The following is a 16,607-nucleotide window of genomic DNA, read 5'->3' as shown; positions in this document are numbered from 1 at the left end:
AATCAACAGTAGGTTACGTTGTGAAATATTCCATCTCTTTCCTCAATCTTACTTTTCTTACGAACAAGAACTTATACCGTCTCGATATACCTTCTGACTTCCCAATCAGTCACGGCTTCATCCCACAGCCTAATCTCATGTTGCCTGGTGCCGCCAAAGTGGTCCACAAACTGATCGCCAAATACCTCTCTCGCGACACTTTCTTTCCTCATAAACCGCTCTGTGGCCTCCTTCAGGCTCTTGGCTAGGCGCTCGCCCTTATCCGCCTCTCCACCAACATCTTCGCCCTTGCCTAGAGGCGGTATGCTAATCTCCATCTTCTTCTCGATACCTCGCCAGCCAAGAGCTAGAATGGCAGCAAGGACGAAGTGTGGGTTTGTGTCTGCGCCTGGCACACGCACTTCGAAGCGTGTTGCCTTACCAGAAGAGGTGGGAGGAGAAATAAGACGGATGGACGCGGCGCGATGTTCAAGACCCCATGATACAGTAACAGGTGCCCAGAAATTCTCTACTAGCCGTTTGTAGCTGTTGACATTGGGTGCGAGAATAGGCATGATGTCGGGGAGACCGTCGATCAAACCCGCGAGGAAATGCCGACCAAGGTCCGAAAGGTACGCGATGTCTGAGTATGGCGCATTCTTGTCCTCTTCGCCTCGGTAGAAGAGGTTCTTGTTTTCTTTGTCCACGATTGAGACGTGCATGTGGCCGCTGTTTCCTGGGAGACCCTCGCGCGGCTTTGCCATGAAGCACGGTGTTATGCCGTACTTGGATCCGAGTGACTTGACGACAAGTTTGAAGAGCGACGCTTTGTCAGCCATTTGCTGGATCTCGCCGAATTCGAGAGCCTATGCTGTGTCAGTCTGCTTTGCCCGTGCCCACGAGTTGATATACCCACCGCTTCAAAGACACCCGGACCGGACTCAGTATGCCATCCTTCGATGCCACAGCCAAACTGGGCGCATGTGTTGAAGATGCCGTAGTAGTACTCCTGGTTGTGGACGGGTCGCGTGATGCTGTATCCAAACATGCCTTCGGTAAGACTGGGGAGCGAGTTGACGGGGTTGTCGCGCAAGAAGGCGGCGGTGCTCGACGTGTTCCTCTCTGAGCCATCGTGGCTCTGGGGCGCGCGGAATTGGTAGAACTCGTACTCGGCTACACGGTAACACATCAGCTTCATTGACGACGCGCAGCACCCGCTCTTCAACTGGCGTTGGACTCACCACCAGCCATAGCGCCATATCCATTCTCCTTCAGCTTGTCGACGGCGCGCTTCAACAGACTCCTTGGGCATGCGCTGAGGGTGCCCTTAGTGTCCGGGTCGTGGAAGCTGATGAGGAAGAAGGGCACGTTGTCCTCCCACGGTATCCTCCGGAAGGACGTCAGGTCGGGTATGGCGAGCAAGTCGCGGTATCCGTTCTCCTTGTTGGAGATGGCCAACTCCTTGAAGTATGTCTGGTCGTGCATGTCCCATCCGAAGATGACAGAGCAGAAACCGAAGCCCTCGTTGGCTATGCTGAGGAACTTTTTCTTGGCCATGAGCTTTCCGCGCAGGACGCCGTCGACATCGATGCCCGCGACCTTGACTGCGAGGTCATTTTTGAGGAGTTCGGGCAGTTGCTCGGCCGTCAGCTTGGAGGCATCGAATTCGGCGGCCATGGTGAGGATGGAGGGGGCTGGAGCGATGTAGCTGTTGAAGCTTATGAGTGAAAGGAGCGTCGTGTCGTTGGAAAGAGATATCGCGTCGCAATCAGGTTTGCGCGGATAGAGAGCTTAAGGGCCCAAGGCGTTTGGGATGCGATAGGCGGGACAGCTGGGGTGGGCCAATGAGGGGTTATCGGGATGCGGGCTGCGATGCATCCAACGACATCATAGCCTGGCCTTGCATGCGCGTACAGGCTATATCTTGCATAGTCACGCGTATGTGTGCTATCTCTCTCCTACGCGACACCTCGACACCCTCCCGAAGCGACAACATGAATCCCTATGCGACAACGTGATGATGCGCCGGCATACAAGAGACGGGCAAGCACGCACGTCATCCATCATGGCGGGGTAGTGGCCATACTTCATCAGCCCTGACGTGTAACGGCGTTTGGCGCATCCATGCCGTAGGACAGTTGTTAATTCGAGGCTGCTATCGTGCCTTCGCCCACCGCTCCTTCGTCGTGTGCCCAAAGATGACAGCCGCCAACGCGATAGCCCGCCCTTATCGTAGTCTATCAATGCAATGGGCCGATTTCGGGACCCTTGATGTTTGAATGACTTGTGAGCTGTCCGAGACTACCCGTTCGTCATCTCCATCTCCTCGCACTCTCCATTCCGACGACGCTCCTCATACGCCAGCCCGCACTGCAAAGTCCGATTCATAGGTGAGTGTGGAGACTGGTACTGTTTGCGCCTTTGGCAAACCTTCCCCATTCACAGGTCCGCGCGCTGTTCTCATGACGCTTCCTCTAGCAAAATATTAGTCATATCTCACAGCTTCCACAAAACTTTGCCTCACCCTTCATATCCATTGACCGCATTGCAGCACCTTCACTACACTTCTATCAGCACAATAACCAGACCAAACATTCAACATGGGTCGTCTTGAAGGCAAGAACTGCATCATCACTGGAGGCGCTGGGTAAGCACCGATCCCGCACGTACCACGACACATTTCCTACCAGCATTTCTTTTGCAATCATCTACCCTTTTGACCATGTTTCATTACTGGCTTCAACGCCGAATTGTTCATTTTTCAACGCGGGGAGCAGCACACACAGGATTTTGTCGCGTACCCGCAACTACCTACTGACAACCGCCAGCGGTATCGGTCTCGAGACTGCCATTCTCTTTGCTCGGGAAGGCGCCAATGTCCTCCTCTCTGATATTTCCGGCCCAGCCCTGGAGAAGGCTTCGGCCAAGCTGAAAGAGATAGTCCCAGAGGCCAAGAAGGTCGAGACTAAGATTACCGATGTTTCCAAGGAGACCGATGTGCAAGCTATGGTTGAGCACGTCGACTCATGGGGTGGTCTGGATGTACTGTTCAACAACGCAGGCATTATGCACTCAGACGACGATGACGCTGTCAACACACCCGAGAAGATCTGGGACCTGACACAAGCCATCAACGTCAAGGGTGTATGGTTCGGCTGCAAGCACGCAGTCAACAGCTTCAGGAAGAACGGCAAGAAGAAGACCAGTGTCATCAACACCGCCAGCGTTGTCGCATTGGTCGGTAGCGCAACGCCCCAGCTCGCATACACCGCCAGCAAGGGTGCCGTACTGGCCATGACACGTGAGTTGGCTATGGTTCACGCACGTGAGGGCTTCAGGTTCAATGCGCTATGCCCAGCACCGCTCAAGTAGGTTTACTCCCAACCAATACGCTACTTGTGAGATACTAACAGTAACAGCACACCACTTCTGCAAGATTGGCTTGGTGACGACCAGGCTAAGCGTCACCGTCGCGAAGTCCACTTCCCCACTGGTCGCTTCGGTGAGGCCATCGAGCAGGCGCAGGGTGTTCTCTTCCTTGCCAGCGATGAGAGCAGCTTCGTCAACGGCACCGATTTCGTCATCGATGGTGGCATGACCAGGTGTTACACCACGCCTGACGGTCCACCTACGGAGGCGCCCAAGAACAACGCAAAGTAAGTGCGGGTTCGAAGGGTTAAGTTGTTGGAGGATCAGAAGAGCACCAAGGCCCACGGACAGGGAACCGTGGCTATGAAGGATGTATGATATATGAGATCAAATCTTATGACGAGCAATACCATCAGTGAACATCTACCTTTGTTGCTGACCGTGGTCTACCTTAGCGCGAGTTGTCCATGATTGCGGATGTCACCACAACAGAAGAGCCTTAGACCTGATGAAGTCAAGAACGTGACTTACGCAGCTGTCACATAGGCTTATGGATGGCAGTTCACAGAAAAGCGCCCTGAGTGGCTACGGGACGTCTTCCACTGCAATCAACACTTCTTCCAAATTGCCTGACAGCGTAAGTAGGAAGCTCTACGCAATTCGCTCGGGAATGTCTGACCGAGCATGAGTATGGGAATTGGAAATGGGGTTGAGGAGTGATTCGTCCGGTGAAGTATGCCCTCGACGCCTGCAGTAGTTTCAGATGACCACGCGTCTTAGCGCATCCGTGTGGGGATGGCGTTTCAGGGTCCAGGCGGCCAGGATCGGACTTTCTTGGACCACGCGCCATCTGGTCAGACCGTCATCGGCAACATGGACCGCATTACCGCACGCGCTGACAACGACTTCAATGTCGCCTTGTATGGCGCACTCTGGATAGCCGCACTCTCTTTCATCTGGATTACTTGTCGTGCTGATCCCGAGGAGCCTGTCAAGTATGAAGTCGACACACCTGAGCAGGCTCGCAAAGGATGGAAGGGCCAGGTGCTTGAGAAGCCGCAGTTGAAGGTGCACATGTACTCCCCAGGTTTCGGTTTCGGTGACTGACTTCAGCAGGTACCGGGCTCTTCCCTGATCCAATGCTACGCTCCCGCGACTGGTGAAGCCCTCGGGCGCATCAACCCCTCCACAGCCGACGGCATCGACCGCGCAATCGCCAAAGCCAAGGCAGCCCAGGTACAATGGGCTCAGACAAGCTTCCTCAGGCGGCGAAAGGTGCTGCGCACTATGCTCAAGTTCATCCTGGAGAACCAAGAAGAAATTGCGCGGGTCGCATGTCTGGACTCAGGCAAGACTATGGTAGACGCGAGTCTGGGCGAGATTCTGGTGACGGTGGAGAAGCTGAGGTGGACGATCAAACACGGCGAAAAGAGTCTCAAGGCTGAGAAGAGGGACACCAACTTCCTCATGATGTACAAGTGGAATGAGGTTGTTTATGAGCCGCTGGGCGTCGTTGCGGCTTGCGTGAGCTGGAAGTAAGTATCAAACGTCACTCGATTAAATTATTGCGGCTAACAATACTACAGCTACCCCTTCCACAATCTCATAAGCCCCGTAATAGCCTCCATCTTCGCCGGTAATGCCATCATCGTCAAAGGCTCGGAAGCGACTGCCTGGTCTTCGTCATACTTCGCTTCAATTGCTACTCGCGCCCTTGAAGCATGCGGTCATTCGCCCGACATCGTTCAGTCTGTCGTCTGCTGGCCTGACGTCGCCGATCATCTTACTTCGCATCCGTCGATATCACACATAACCTTTATTGGATCGCGACCGGTAGCACACCATGTTTGCGCATCGGCGGCGAAGGCACTGACACCAGTGTGCGTAGAATTGGGCGGCAAAGACCCGGCGATAGTACTGGATGACCTATCCAACAGCGACTTCAAGCGCGTTGCCAGTATCCTCATGAGGGGCACGTTCCAGTCTGCAGGCCAGAACTGTATCGGCATCGAGCGCGTAATCGCCCTACCCAAAGTCTACGACCGCTTCATCGAGTACCTCACACCCAAGATCCAGGCACTCCGTCCAGGCTCCATTCTCAACAACACCTCAGACGCACCCATCGACATCGGCGCATCGATATCCGACGCGAGCTACACGAAGCTCGAAGAGCTCATCCAAGATGCCGTCAACAACGGCGCCCGCCTCCTAGCAGGTGGAAAACGCTACACCAACCCCGATCACCCGCAAGGCCACTACTTCACACCCACCTTCATCGCCGACGTAACCCCAACCATGAAGATCGCACAAACCGAACTCTTCGCCCCCGTCTTCCTCCTCATGCGTGCCGAATCCGTCACAGACGCCATCACAATCGCCAACAGCACCACCTACGCCCTCGGCTCCTCTGTCTTCGGCACCTCGACCCGCGACCTCGAACTCGTCGTCCGCTCCCTACAAGCCGGTATGGTTGCCGTCAACGACTTTGCAGTCTACTACATGGTTCAGATGCCATTTGGCGGTACAAAGGGTAGTGGCTATGGGCGCTTTGCGGGTAAAGAGGGACTGAGGAGTTTGTGTAATCAGAAGAGTATTACGAGGGATCGGTGGGCTTGGGCGGGGATTAAGACGGCGATTCCGCCGCCTATGGATATTCCGTTGAGAGGGGAGGGCGCGGGGGAGAAGGCGTGGAAGATGGCGGAGGGGATTGTTTGGTTGGGGTATGGGGATTTGAGGGGGAAGGTTAGGGGGTTGAGGGGTGTGTTGGGGGTGTAGACGTTGAACTAGTGAGATAGGCATGAGCGATGATAGAATATAGGTCATATACCAGTATTGCGTCATATGCACAGTCAAGCATATGCATTGCAGCATGGATTCAAAGCGGTATTGGCATCTACCGGTGATCTGATGTTACGATCCATTTCATCGGACAGGTGCATCGTCATTTTGAAGAGGATGTATCTAGCCCAACATCATAACTGGAAGTCAACCAAGAATCTAACCTGTCCACCTCCTCTCCAGCTCCACTCAGTTGACATCTTCATCTTATCGCTTCCCCGATACCCTCTGATCAGAACCTTGAGCAAACACCATGTACATCGCAGGCAAATCCTCTAGCATGTCTAGCTGCAGCGTCTCCAGCGAACTTGCCTGCAGCCACGAGTGCTGATGCGGAACCAGTCTGACACATGGTTTGCAACTGGCCCAAAGCGGTAAAGCAAAAAGGTGGCCTACAAGAGGGGTAATGACATTCTGCATGTCTATGTCGACAATCTGGAGGTTGCCATAGACTGGATCGTGTGTGACGTTGACTAAGTTGCTGTGCGCACCCTGGATGATAGGATAAAGCTATATGGGGAGATCGTCGGGCGCTATTTCTATGTGCAGAGCGCCTATAATGAACTCTCGCAGGTTGGGTGATCTCGCGACAAGTAATGCGAGCTGAACTTGAGCGGGATCTTTCTTAAGTATTTCCTATACATTCTCTGGCTAATCTTCTTGGGTCGCTAAAGCTGCCTTGAGCTCTTCTTCTGCTAGTCCGTCGTAAAATGACCTTCTATCCTACCTAGCATTGCTTAACACCTCTATTTGCCTGCAATCTGGATATCTACCATGATAACGCTCGGTCTGTGCTCGTTGTGCGAAAGGTCCGATCGGGTGCCGGAATTCCCATACGCATTTCTGACGGAGAATGTCCCTTGCGACTTGAGACAGACCGCGACAGGTGCGCGCTAAGGCGTAGAGTGTTAAGTAGGTGGTTGGAAGGTCGTATTCGCGAACATCATTATCCAGCTCAGCTTGCTGGCGCTGATCGTCGAACAAGTGATCGAAGATAAGAGTGAGGATTTCATTAGGAAGGGCGTGGAGCATAGAATGACTTGCAATGATCTCGGCGCACATGCTGTGGGTTTACGCCCATTGATGGTATGCGTATGGAATATGCGCGTGTAAAGGTTGGAGCGTCGTTTTCAGCAAAAAAATGGGAGATTCATACGTGGATGAGACTCTCGGCGGATGCAGGCATGTTGCCGGGCAACGATGTTCAGTCGTTCAAACCGTGCCTCTCAAAAACGACAGGTACACTCGCTTGCACCGGGCACATATGACGTATGTTATCCTGTTCAATATGGCCCCATCGGCGCATAAGTCTTCATCTTCGGAAGGTGAAATTTGCTATGTTCTGATCATATTCAGACCACATAGCGACCAGTTCCAGAAAGAGATTCAATCACACGGCAAGTGGGCCTATTTGGCACCGTCTCAGTTCTGTCAGACGGCCAGTGTTGACTGTATTGCAGCCGCTCATGGCCATCGCATTTCCCTATTGCGTCTTTTTATCCGGTCCAGCTGTCCCTCTCAGCTTGTTCAGCTTGAACGTCCTGGTGAAGTAAAGATCAAGCGCCGCAGTCGGTAGGTACGTCCACGCGAACCACACGACCCAGCTCATCTTGCCCTCCCATATCCATCTCGTCTTGGAGAGTATGCCGTCTCCAGCTAGCACCTGCCTCACGCAACTGCTTGCGTATTGCTTGGTATCCATGCCCAACTCTTGACTGTGCTTCAACCTTCGCTCGTATTCGGCAGCAAGCGGTTGCATATAGGAGCCCGGTGGCAGAGTTCGGTGTGTTCGCGCAATATTCGATGTGACGCCGCCAGTCACGACGTTGATGACGCGTACGCCTAGCGGAGCGAGTTCGACGCGTAGGGTGTCGGAATAGGCGTGTAGTGCGGCCTTGGAGGCATTGTATGGTGCACCCCACACATAAGGCATGATGCCAGCTAACGACCCTGTCTGTACAATTGTACCCTTCGCTTCGACCACAAGAGGGGTAAAGGTCTTGCACATCTCCATGACGGAGAAGACGTTGACTTGGAAAAGTTCCTGCAGCTCATCCTCGTCGTAGTCCAGCGCTGGTACGACATAGTTGCGTCCGGCATTGTTGTATAGTATGTCGAGTTTTCCGCCCGTGATCTCGGTGACGCGCTGGTGGAGTGCGCGTATGGATTCCTTGTGGGGGAGTTCGAGGGGTAGATATGTGATGTTGGGGTGCGGCGAGGTGTATTTGGACGGATCGCGAACGGTACCCAGGACTTGGAAGCCTATATACGCCGATTAGCAACCAAGAATCGTGAAGACATGGTGTTATGCGGACCTCGTTCGGCGAATTCCAGTGCAAGAAAGTGCCCAATGCCGCCGGGCGTACAGCTGCTCGCGTCAGTTGGAGCTGGAAGGAGCTAAGCCTACGACTGTGGCGACTTGTAGAAGTACTTACCCCGTGACTAAAGCGAATTGCGTTCTCTTTCCTTCGGCCATTGTGTGTTGACAGCTGCCAATGCGTTGATGGTAGCAGACGTCACAGCTCGCGATGCGCGCCTCGGTTGTCCCTGCCACTAGCGCGTCGACGTCACACACGCCCTGTCCGTATCTTGAACCCCCCAACTGACCTATCATGTCATCAGCTACCACAATGCCTGACTAGCATTTGTTCCCGAGCGTTCCATTGGGATATGGAGCCTAGCTGATGATGTTCCTTTTTGGATTCTGGATTCTGCTTCCTTTCCTCCACTTTTGCACTTGTATCTTCATCGATTAATTGCCGTTGCGACCGCGGATCCACTTCCGAAGTACACTATATCGAAAACTTGAGATATACAGGACCTCGGGATTCAAAGATATCATGACAGCATCACAATGGCTGGGCGAGCACATTCCGACGCTTCTTCGTCCGTCCATATTGCTTTTCATAGCAGCATATCGTAAGTAGCATTGCAACTATCGTTCAGGGCACCTAAACTGACTTGTACATAGACTTCGTAATGACCATGTTTGAAGTCGTGTTCTATGACTGGCGCCCTTTTTCGCTCTTCAACATTACCAAACTCCGTTTCAAGGCCTTCGCCCGCCTCTGGAAGAACAACGGCGAAGCAATGTCTGCTGAAATGCCCGGCCCTACATTCTCGCTTTTGTCCCAGTGCAAAGGCGTAGTCCTCGACATCGGCCCTGGATCCGGAGAGATGCTTTCACGTTTCAACCCGGATATCATTTCTGCTGTGTACGGGGCTGAGCCTGCCGAAGACTTGCATCCAGGGTTGCTGAAGAACGCGGAGAAGAGAGGGTTTGGTAGCAAGTTCCATGCCATGGTCTGTGGTGCAGAGCCAGAGAGTCTAATTCCAGCATTGCACAAGAGCGGGATTCTGGATGTCAGTGGAAAAGGCGGGTTGGCATCTGATGGTGTGTTCGATGAGATCTGTTGCACTCGCGTGCTTTGTGGCGTTCCCCACCCAGAGCAGACTATCAAGGGACTCTACAACCTTCTCAAGCCTGGCGGCCGGATGGTGATCTGCGAGCACGTAGTGAATCCCTGGAGGACCGAAGGCAGAGTCGCTGCGCGCTTCATGCAACTGGTGTATACGATTCTTGGGTGGCCATTCTTCATGGGTGGGTGTGAGCTTCAGAGGCATACGCCAGACTTCTTGAAAGATGCAGGTGAATGGGATAAGTTTGATCTAAAGTACTACGGTCCCCAGGATTGTTTACCGTTTATCGTTGGAGAGCTGATCAAGAAGAACGCCTCATTGGACAAGAGTTACGCCGAGGCTGTCAAAGAGTAAACGGAGGATCAAGATGTAACGTGGTAGTTGTATCATGATTGTAGATAGAAGGCGGCCAGACTAAGTACAGAACGGGCCTGCGTGGAAGTTGCAATTATGGCTTCGCTTGGAGGCGATTAGATACTTAAGTTTGTACTGTTGTACATGTGAAATAAAGCAACGCTCAAAAAACGTCGGTGTTCATTTCTTCATGGTATTACCGTCTACACCCTGACTTATGACATGATCATGCTACCAGAGACTAACAACATCGAAGCAATAGCCCATCGAGGCCAATACATCTTTCCCGGGGCAGCATTCGCAGTCTGCTCTGGCGCAGTAGCAGCTGCCGTTGGAGAACCTGTTCCCTCCGCACTAGACAAAACAATTGTTGATACAGTAGCGGGCGGCTCTGCGGCTGACGATGGAGAAACGCCGCTCGATGGGACGACCGAGTTCACTGGCCTACCCGATGCTGCTGAGGTAGGGGTAGGGGTCGCAGCTGAAGAAGCCGAGTCCGCGTCTCCAGGCGCGTTCGCATCGTCCGTGGGTGTAGCGCTCGCAGCCGTATCTGACCCACCAGTAGCAGTAGACACCCTGACTGTCGTGCTACTCGCTGGTCTCGGTGTTGGCAGGCTACTAGGCAACGCTTCTGCACTACCACCTGCACAATCTGCCTGACCACCAAGCTTCACAACCATCCCTACTCCAGCCATCGCGTCCCCTAACCCATTATCATCTTGGAATTTTGTGATATCAAAGGCCTCGTCGTCTCCTGGCAATTGCAGATCCGTGATCTCTTTCCGTCCCGGGTTCGTGTACATCAGGAAACTGTACTGTCGGTCGTCTCCTTTCTCGCCGACGGAGCCAGGAGCAACGTAATCCAGAACAGCAGGTGAATCAGTTTCTATGTTGGTGATGTCGAAGTTGTTTTTGAAGTTCGCCCGAGCGTAGTGGAGTTTTCGAGCATTTGGACATGTGCTATCGACCATGATGATCGTGTACAGGGTGCCGGGGGAGATGCCACTGCTATCGCCAAGAGCGAATGTGGGCTCTTTTGCTACAGCTACACGATGTTAGATTTTATAGCCTAGCTTGAGCTAAAAGACTAACCATCTTTCTCGAACACGGTCCCATCCTTGAAGCCATTAATTGCTTCGCCTGTAAAAGAAACCTGTACTTCGTCTCCGCCTGAACGAAAGCCTGATCTTAAGTCTTCGGGTATGATGGTGTCGTCTTGCGCTGCGACAAATGCTGCGAAAGCAGCAATAAAAGTTGCATGTTTGAGGAAACGAATAGCCATACTGTGTAGATTTGAGAGAATGCTAGGTGGAAGTAATTAGGGTTGAGCGCGCTTAATCGATGGTGTTATACTCCCTCTCAAAGTACAATGCAGCCCCAGGATATATATCCCCTCCACCATGTTTGCATACTCTGTACTCCAACGGCGATGTTCACGCCGCGTAGTCCTCCCCACACAGTCCACTGCGCCCCAAACCCCGGAAGACCGTTGTGTCCGGCAGACGCCGGTGGAAATAGACCTTGGCATCTGAACACTGCTTGATCTCCAGACGATAAGCGCACGATCGCACCATTTTGGGTGGTTTGTTGGCGCCCGGCTGTGCTTGTCAGCTGTTTTGGTTTCATCTCGTTTCGGCAATCAGGCAGCCGGGCGCTTCTGACAAACGATCGGCTTTACTGAGATTCGCGCATCGGCGGTACACCCTTGGTTGCCTCTGGGTTGCGACAAGTAGGCGAGACGGTACTGTGCCTGAGATGTTGTTGCGAAACTCAGGTGTCACTGCCGAGCCTTTCGTTTCCTTGAACCGCGCGTTCCAACTTAGAGACTCCGCGAGAATTACTCTCAGACTGACAGATCTTCATACAATCGCAGCTTTCAGTATAAGAGGATTCAATGCTCATTCTTATTAGAGTAATAATTTGAAAGTGTGCTAGCATCAGCGAGAGGACTCGGCTGTACACGGCGCGACAACGAGACTTGGGTGTAGGTTACATTTGTCGCATCTGTGTGATACAAACCCTCTCAACTGCTTGATCAGAAGCCGGCTACAATTATGCAGTACTTCGAGAATCCAATGGAATGCTGTGTCTCGGTGTCTCAGGCCTCTCGCACCGGAGGCAGGGTTGTTCCGGTGCCGCACCACGCCAAGACCCCGGTTTAGCGATTTTTGGCGCCCCACACCACTTTGAAGGTCATCGAATTCAACACCCAGACGCTTCCACACTCGTCAACTCATCACAACCGCCAAAATGACGAAGCGCACAAAGAAGGTCGGCATCACCGGAAAGTACGGTACCCGTTACGGTGCCTCGCTCCGTAAGCAGTAAGTATTCCCTCGCCGCAATCGCAGAGCCAGGGACAGCTATACTGACAATATCTAGGGTCAAGAAGATGGAGGTGCGCAATCCCACACGACCCGTACAGCCTCAGTAGAACGAGTCACTCACCTGCGATAGATCACACAACACGCCCGCTACGTCTGCCAATTCTGCGGAAAGAACTCTGTCAAGCGTGAGGCCGTCGGTATCTGGAACTGCAGGTCTTGCCGCAAGACCACCGCTGGAGGAGCCTACACCGTCTCGTAAGACTCCCCGCACACCATCGCGCCCTTACGCCGCTGCGCAGAGGCTGGCCGTATCGATGTAGAACAGGACAGTGCTAACCGCTACCCACAGTACTCCCGCTGCCGCCGCCACCAGGTCAACGATCCGTCGTCTCCGAGAGATTGCTGAGGTTTAAGGGAACATTGAGCATTGGGTGGAGTTCTTCGAGGGTTTTCTCTGCATCGGCAGCCATGGTCCGATGAAAGGCTCACTGCAGCATTCGGATGCTGGTCTCATAACGACCAGGGGTTCATCAGGGAATCATACAAAACAATGGCACGATCATGACAAAACAAACACCTCGTTCCTCGCGCTGCGTACAAACTGTGATGATCGCATCGATGATGTGGGGACGCCATCGGATTTGTCCTCTACGAATAGTTCTGTCTAATCACGCCGCGTTCCGTCATCTTAGTGAAGTCGCTAACCTTGGTGGTTCGCCGCATTCCTGGGGTATGCAGCGATACCGTTGCAGTAAGCATGGACACTGCGCCGACTATACAGATCTACATTGGTGTCATCATATTGACAACTGCCACGGACGGTGATCGTCATCGACGAGGAACACGGTTCTGCACCCAGAGTATTGTAGTCACGATACCTTGTTTCGTCGCTCGCAGCACATTTCACCAATGAATGATATACACACCTCAGAGACCGATGTGAGCGACTTTATCTCGATGTATACAATGCCTTGTGAAAGCTTCAATTCTCGGGTTTTCACTGCAGTAGACCGCCAGCGCACTGGTTCAGTCTCCTCTATTGATAAGTGCTTGTGCTGAACAAGTCTTGGGCCGGACTGGAATAGACGCAGCAGCAATAACAAGTCGTGGGTATTCTTCGGCTCGTGGACGTCTAGTCCGTGCAGATGCGAACCCGCCACTCTCCCACGTGCCACCTGGGATCCGAGAAGCAACGCTTCTACCGTCGCTTCGACTTACATGCATCTCGCATTCATCTGTTCAACGCTGCAATCGTCAGATGGCGCTATAGTCGCCAGTGCACATACTCGAGGTCGAAAAGATCTCACACGAGATAGCTCGCGCTGTCATCGGAGAGGTCAGTATTGCCTCAAGGTGGAACAGGCATATTTGAAGTAAGCATGCATTATGCGACAGCCCCGTAAATCTGACAGATTATGCAGGAGTGACTGAGCTAACCGAGCTTTGCTATCGTGTAAAATCGTGAGGCACACGGTGGAGGTCACCCAACGATCATCGATGTGACTGAAGTCATACGCGAGGAACGTCTGGATCAGACCACTTGAACGCCCGTTACACGCGTGCTCGGACATGCACGGCTGCCGAAGATAGGCTACAATCTAGGCCTCTCCGATACCTATGCAAATTTTGGCATAGGCTATCCACGCGCGACGTCATGCCGTGATCCTGCCGACCGGACCGCCCACTAAGTGGAGTCCCGCAGAGCCTCAACACCAAACTCTTCTCACAGTCCTGGAACGCTAGAGCACATAGTGTCCGTACACGTTAGAGATAGCAGATTTTTCTCGTCCGTCCACGCTTCGTAATGGCACTAAGTAAATCTATTGGGCATTTGTGCACCGATACTATGACGTCGAAGACGATGAACCTGGGATACCCCTTTGTAGTGGTCCTTCGTCCTCGAGCCAGCCTGTCGGGTGTTTACGGTCAGGCCATGGACGGGATGAATGTCATCCCACACACCGCCCCTAGTGGCGACGATGCCGTCCCTCGCCGGTATTGACAAGCAGGATATACATATCTACTTTCCGTCTCCCAAATCCCATTCCTCTCTTTGATTACGGTCATCACTCCGCGCCCATTCCTTTGTTTTCCAATAGGAACCTCCACTTTAATCGTCGATCAACATGTCTGGGTACTACGGTCCCTCCTTCAACCACAAGTCATCGCGACCTCCATCTCTTGCAGCGTCAAGAGCAAATTCCTCATACAGAGTTGCTCGCAGTGCACCCGTCACACCTCGCAATGGTTCGATCACCACCCCTCGCAATGGTTCCATTGCCGCCACAATCGCCGGTACGACTGCACAACAAACAGCTGCCAACACAGCTGCCAATACTGGTGCAACGACACCCGCATTGCTCTCGAGAGTGAACAGCAAACTAGAGAATGAAGCCAACGGCAAAGAAGAGGCTCCTTCCATGAACTCCGAAGTATTGCGCAACGAGAAGGGCGAGCTCATTGTTGGAAGAATCGCAGGCGGCAAGCATCTTACCGATGACATCGAGGACATCGATCCCGGTTGTGGCGAGATCAAGAAGGTCGACTGCGACATGCCTCTTACATTGACCGAGATGGTCCACCATGAGGGCAAGGACTACATCGTACTCAGCTTCGCGACTGGTGACAAGGAGAACCCGTTCAACTGGAACCCCTGGTACAAGCGCAGTATCACCACGATGCTGAACTTGATGACACTGTTCATCGGTCTCGCAACAACGGCATACAGTTCGGGCATCAACAGGATGTGCGAGGAGTTCGGTGTCGACACAATCTACGGTCAGCTTGGACTGTTCACCTTCAACATCTCTTGTGCCATCGCACCCATGGTACTGGCTCCTTTCTGTGAGCTTGTCGGACGCAAGATCGTATACGCCAGTGCCTTCCTCTGCTTCTCGCTCATCTTCATCGGTCTCGCACTCGCACAGAACATCTCCACCATCATCGGCCTCCGTCTGTTACTCGGTCTCTTCGGCTGCGTCGGTACCATTCTCGTCGGCGGTACTTTCGACGACATGTACGAACCCCACAAGCGTGGCCGACCGATGGCCATGTTCGCTTTCGTCGCCATCTTCGGTACTGTCGCTGCACCCATCTACGCCGGCTTCATCGATCAAGCGCTCGGATGGCGATGGGTTGAGGGTATTCAGGGCCTCGCCAATATTCCCCTCTTGATCCTCATCTTCGTCGCCTTCCCCGAGACACGCGGTGGTGCCAGACTACACAAGCGAGCCAAGCAACTGCAAAAGGCAACTGGAGATGAGCGATACGTCGCGGAAGACGATATCTACACCCCCGATGTCAAGTCCATGCTGAAGGCTTCGTCCGTCAAGGCTATCCGCATGCTTGTCACAGAACCTGTCGTTTTCGCCTTCGGTCTGTGGATTGCCTTCTGCTGGGCCGTCGTCTTCCTGTTCCTTTCCGTCATTCCCATTACCTTCACCGAGAAGCGTGGCTGGTCTGAAGGTGTCAGCGGTCTGCCTTACATCTCTCTAGCCGTTGGTACTTTCCTCGGCTGGGCTGCCCACCACCTCCAGATGCGCAAGTACAACCAACTCCAAGAAGACCCCAATGTTCGCATCGTTCCTGAGCACCGTCTCTATGGCGCCATGTTCGGCGCTGTCTGGCTGCCCATCGGTCTCTTCATCTACTCCTTCACGCAATACGGATACCTGAGCTGGGTTGGCCCCGTCATCGGTCTGGCGCCTATCGCATTCGGTATCTTCTTCGTCTTCGAGAGCACATATTCCTACACTGCCGATTGTTACGGTGAGACGTCTTCCTCGGCTATCGCTGGTCAGGGATTAATGAGGAACACGCTCGGTGCTGTTACCCCACTTTTCGCGAGCGCTTTCTTCCACAACGTAGGAAGTCAGTATGCGGGTTTGATCCTTGCGATGTTCGGAACTGTGCTGAGTTTGATCCCGTTCGTTATGTTCAAGTATGGACATCTGCTCCGCGCGAGGAGTAAGTTGGCGAAGGAGTACTAGTGGAGGAGAGAGTTGTTCAGTCGTTCATAGCGCATTAGCGTCGCATATTAATCAATTACATTATTGCAATGCCACGTAGGTGGCATCCTGCAGGTGTGATCTTCAGCCGTAAGCGAAACAACAGGCAACAGTGATGCCGCCTTCTACTCCACGGAAGATTCCACACAAACCTACAGTTCTGCAACATGCACTCATCATGATCGCATTTTCCTGATCGTTTTTCTCTTAGCTACAGAAGCGGCTTCCTCTCAGAGAAGAGCGAGATTGTCGCAGATAGCGCTCGGTCCATACTCTACAAACGCTGGCAGGTCGCAACCCATGCTTTTCCGAG

The 16,607-nt window shown here is 53.1% G+C and overlaps 8 protein-coding genes across 8 annotated transcripts; 5 read left to right on the top strand and 3 right to left on the bottom strand.

Annotated features, from left to right (window-relative positions):
- Positions 1 to 71: 71 nt before the first annotated feature.
- On the bottom strand, positions 72 to 1,656 carry J4E87_002025 (uncharacterized protein; the record flags this gene model as incomplete). Its single annotated transcript, XM_049373664.1, has 3 exons — positions 72 to 845; positions 896 to 1,152; positions 1,221 to 1,656. 3 exons carry the CDS (start codon positions 1,654 to 1,656, stop codon positions 72 to 74), a joined length of 1,467 nt encoding a protein of 488 aa, XP_049237034.1.
- A 923-nt stretch (positions 1,657 to 2,579) lies between these two features.
- Positions 2,580 to 3,639, top strand: J4E87_002024 (uncharacterized protein; the record flags this gene model as incomplete). The annotated part of the gene is made up of 3 exons (XM_049373663.1): positions 2,580 to 2,626; positions 2,808 to 3,347; positions 3,399 to 3,639. 3 exons carry the CDS (start codon positions 2,580 to 2,582, stop codon positions 3,637 to 3,639), a joined length of 828 nt encoding a protein of 275 aa, XP_049237033.1.
- A 504-nt stretch (positions 3,640 to 4,143) lies between these two features.
- J4E87_002023 (uncharacterized protein) lies at positions 4,144 to 6,123 on the top strand (the record flags this gene model as incomplete). The annotated part of the gene is made up of 3 exons (XM_049373662.1): positions 4,144 to 4,416; positions 4,465 to 4,883; positions 4,935 to 6,123. The coding sequence occupies 3 exons, from the start codon at positions 4,144 to 4,146 to the stop codon at positions 6,121 to 6,123; spliced, it is 1,881 nt and encodes a 626-aa protein (XP_049237032.1).
- Positions 6,124 to 7,669: 1,546 nt separating this feature from the next.
- On the bottom strand, positions 7,670 to 8,662 carry J4E87_002022 (uncharacterized protein; the record flags this gene model as incomplete). The annotated part of the gene is made up of 3 exons (XM_049373661.1): positions 7,670 to 8,448; positions 8,502 to 8,554; positions 8,622 to 8,662. 3 exons carry the CDS (start codon positions 8,660 to 8,662, stop codon positions 7,670 to 7,672), a joined length of 873 nt encoding a protein of 290 aa, XP_049237031.1.
- A 364-nt stretch (positions 8,663 to 9,026) lies between these two features.
- J4E87_002021 (uncharacterized protein) lies at positions 9,027 to 9,960 on the top strand (the record flags this gene model as incomplete). Its single annotated transcript, XM_049373660.1, has 2 exons — positions 9,027 to 9,105; positions 9,158 to 9,960. The coding sequence occupies 2 exons, from the start codon at positions 9,027 to 9,029 to the stop codon at positions 9,958 to 9,960; spliced, it is 882 nt and encodes a 293-aa protein (XP_049237030.1).
- A 444-nt stretch (positions 9,961 to 10,404) lies between these two features.
- On the bottom strand, positions 10,405 to 11,055 carry J4E87_002020 (uncharacterized protein; the record flags this gene model as incomplete). Its single annotated transcript, XM_049373659.1, has 3 exons — positions 10,405 to 10,540; positions 10,669 to 11,005; positions 11,049 to 11,055. The coding sequence occupies 3 exons, from the start codon at positions 11,053 to 11,055 to the stop codon at positions 10,405 to 10,407; spliced, it is 480 nt and encodes a 159-aa protein (XP_049237029.1).
- A 1,155-nt stretch (positions 11,056 to 12,210) lies between these two features.
- RPL43 (60S ribosomal protein L43) lies at positions 12,211 to 12,700 on the top strand (the record flags this gene model as incomplete). Its single annotated transcript, XM_049373658.1, has 4 exons — positions 12,211 to 12,284; positions 12,343 to 12,358; positions 12,418 to 12,542; positions 12,637 to 12,700. 4 exons carry the CDS (start codon positions 12,211 to 12,213, stop codon positions 12,698 to 12,700), a joined length of 279 nt encoding a protein of 92 aa, XP_049237028.1.
- Positions 12,701 to 14,413: 1,713 nt separating this feature from the next.
- Positions 14,414 to 16,276, top strand: J4E87_002018 (uncharacterized protein; the record flags this gene model as incomplete). The annotated part of the gene is made up of 1 exon (XM_049373657.1): positions 14,414 to 16,276. The coding sequence occupies one exon, from the start codon at positions 14,414 to 14,416 to the stop codon at positions 16,274 to 16,276; it is 1,863 nt and encodes a 620-aa protein (XP_049237027.1).
- Between the last annotated feature and the right edge of the window lie 331 nt (positions 16,277 to 16,607).

Source organism: Alternaria ethzedia, assembly GCF_023757985.1.
Source record: "Alternaria ethzedia strain BMP 0044 chromosome Unknown scaffold_3, whole genome shotgun sequence".
NCBI classification, from domain to species: Eukaryota; Fungi; Ascomycota; class Dothideomycetes; order Pleosporales; family Pleosporaceae; genus Alternaria; species Alternaria ethzedia.
This window is presented reverse-complemented; position numbering and strand designations above follow the sequence as displayed.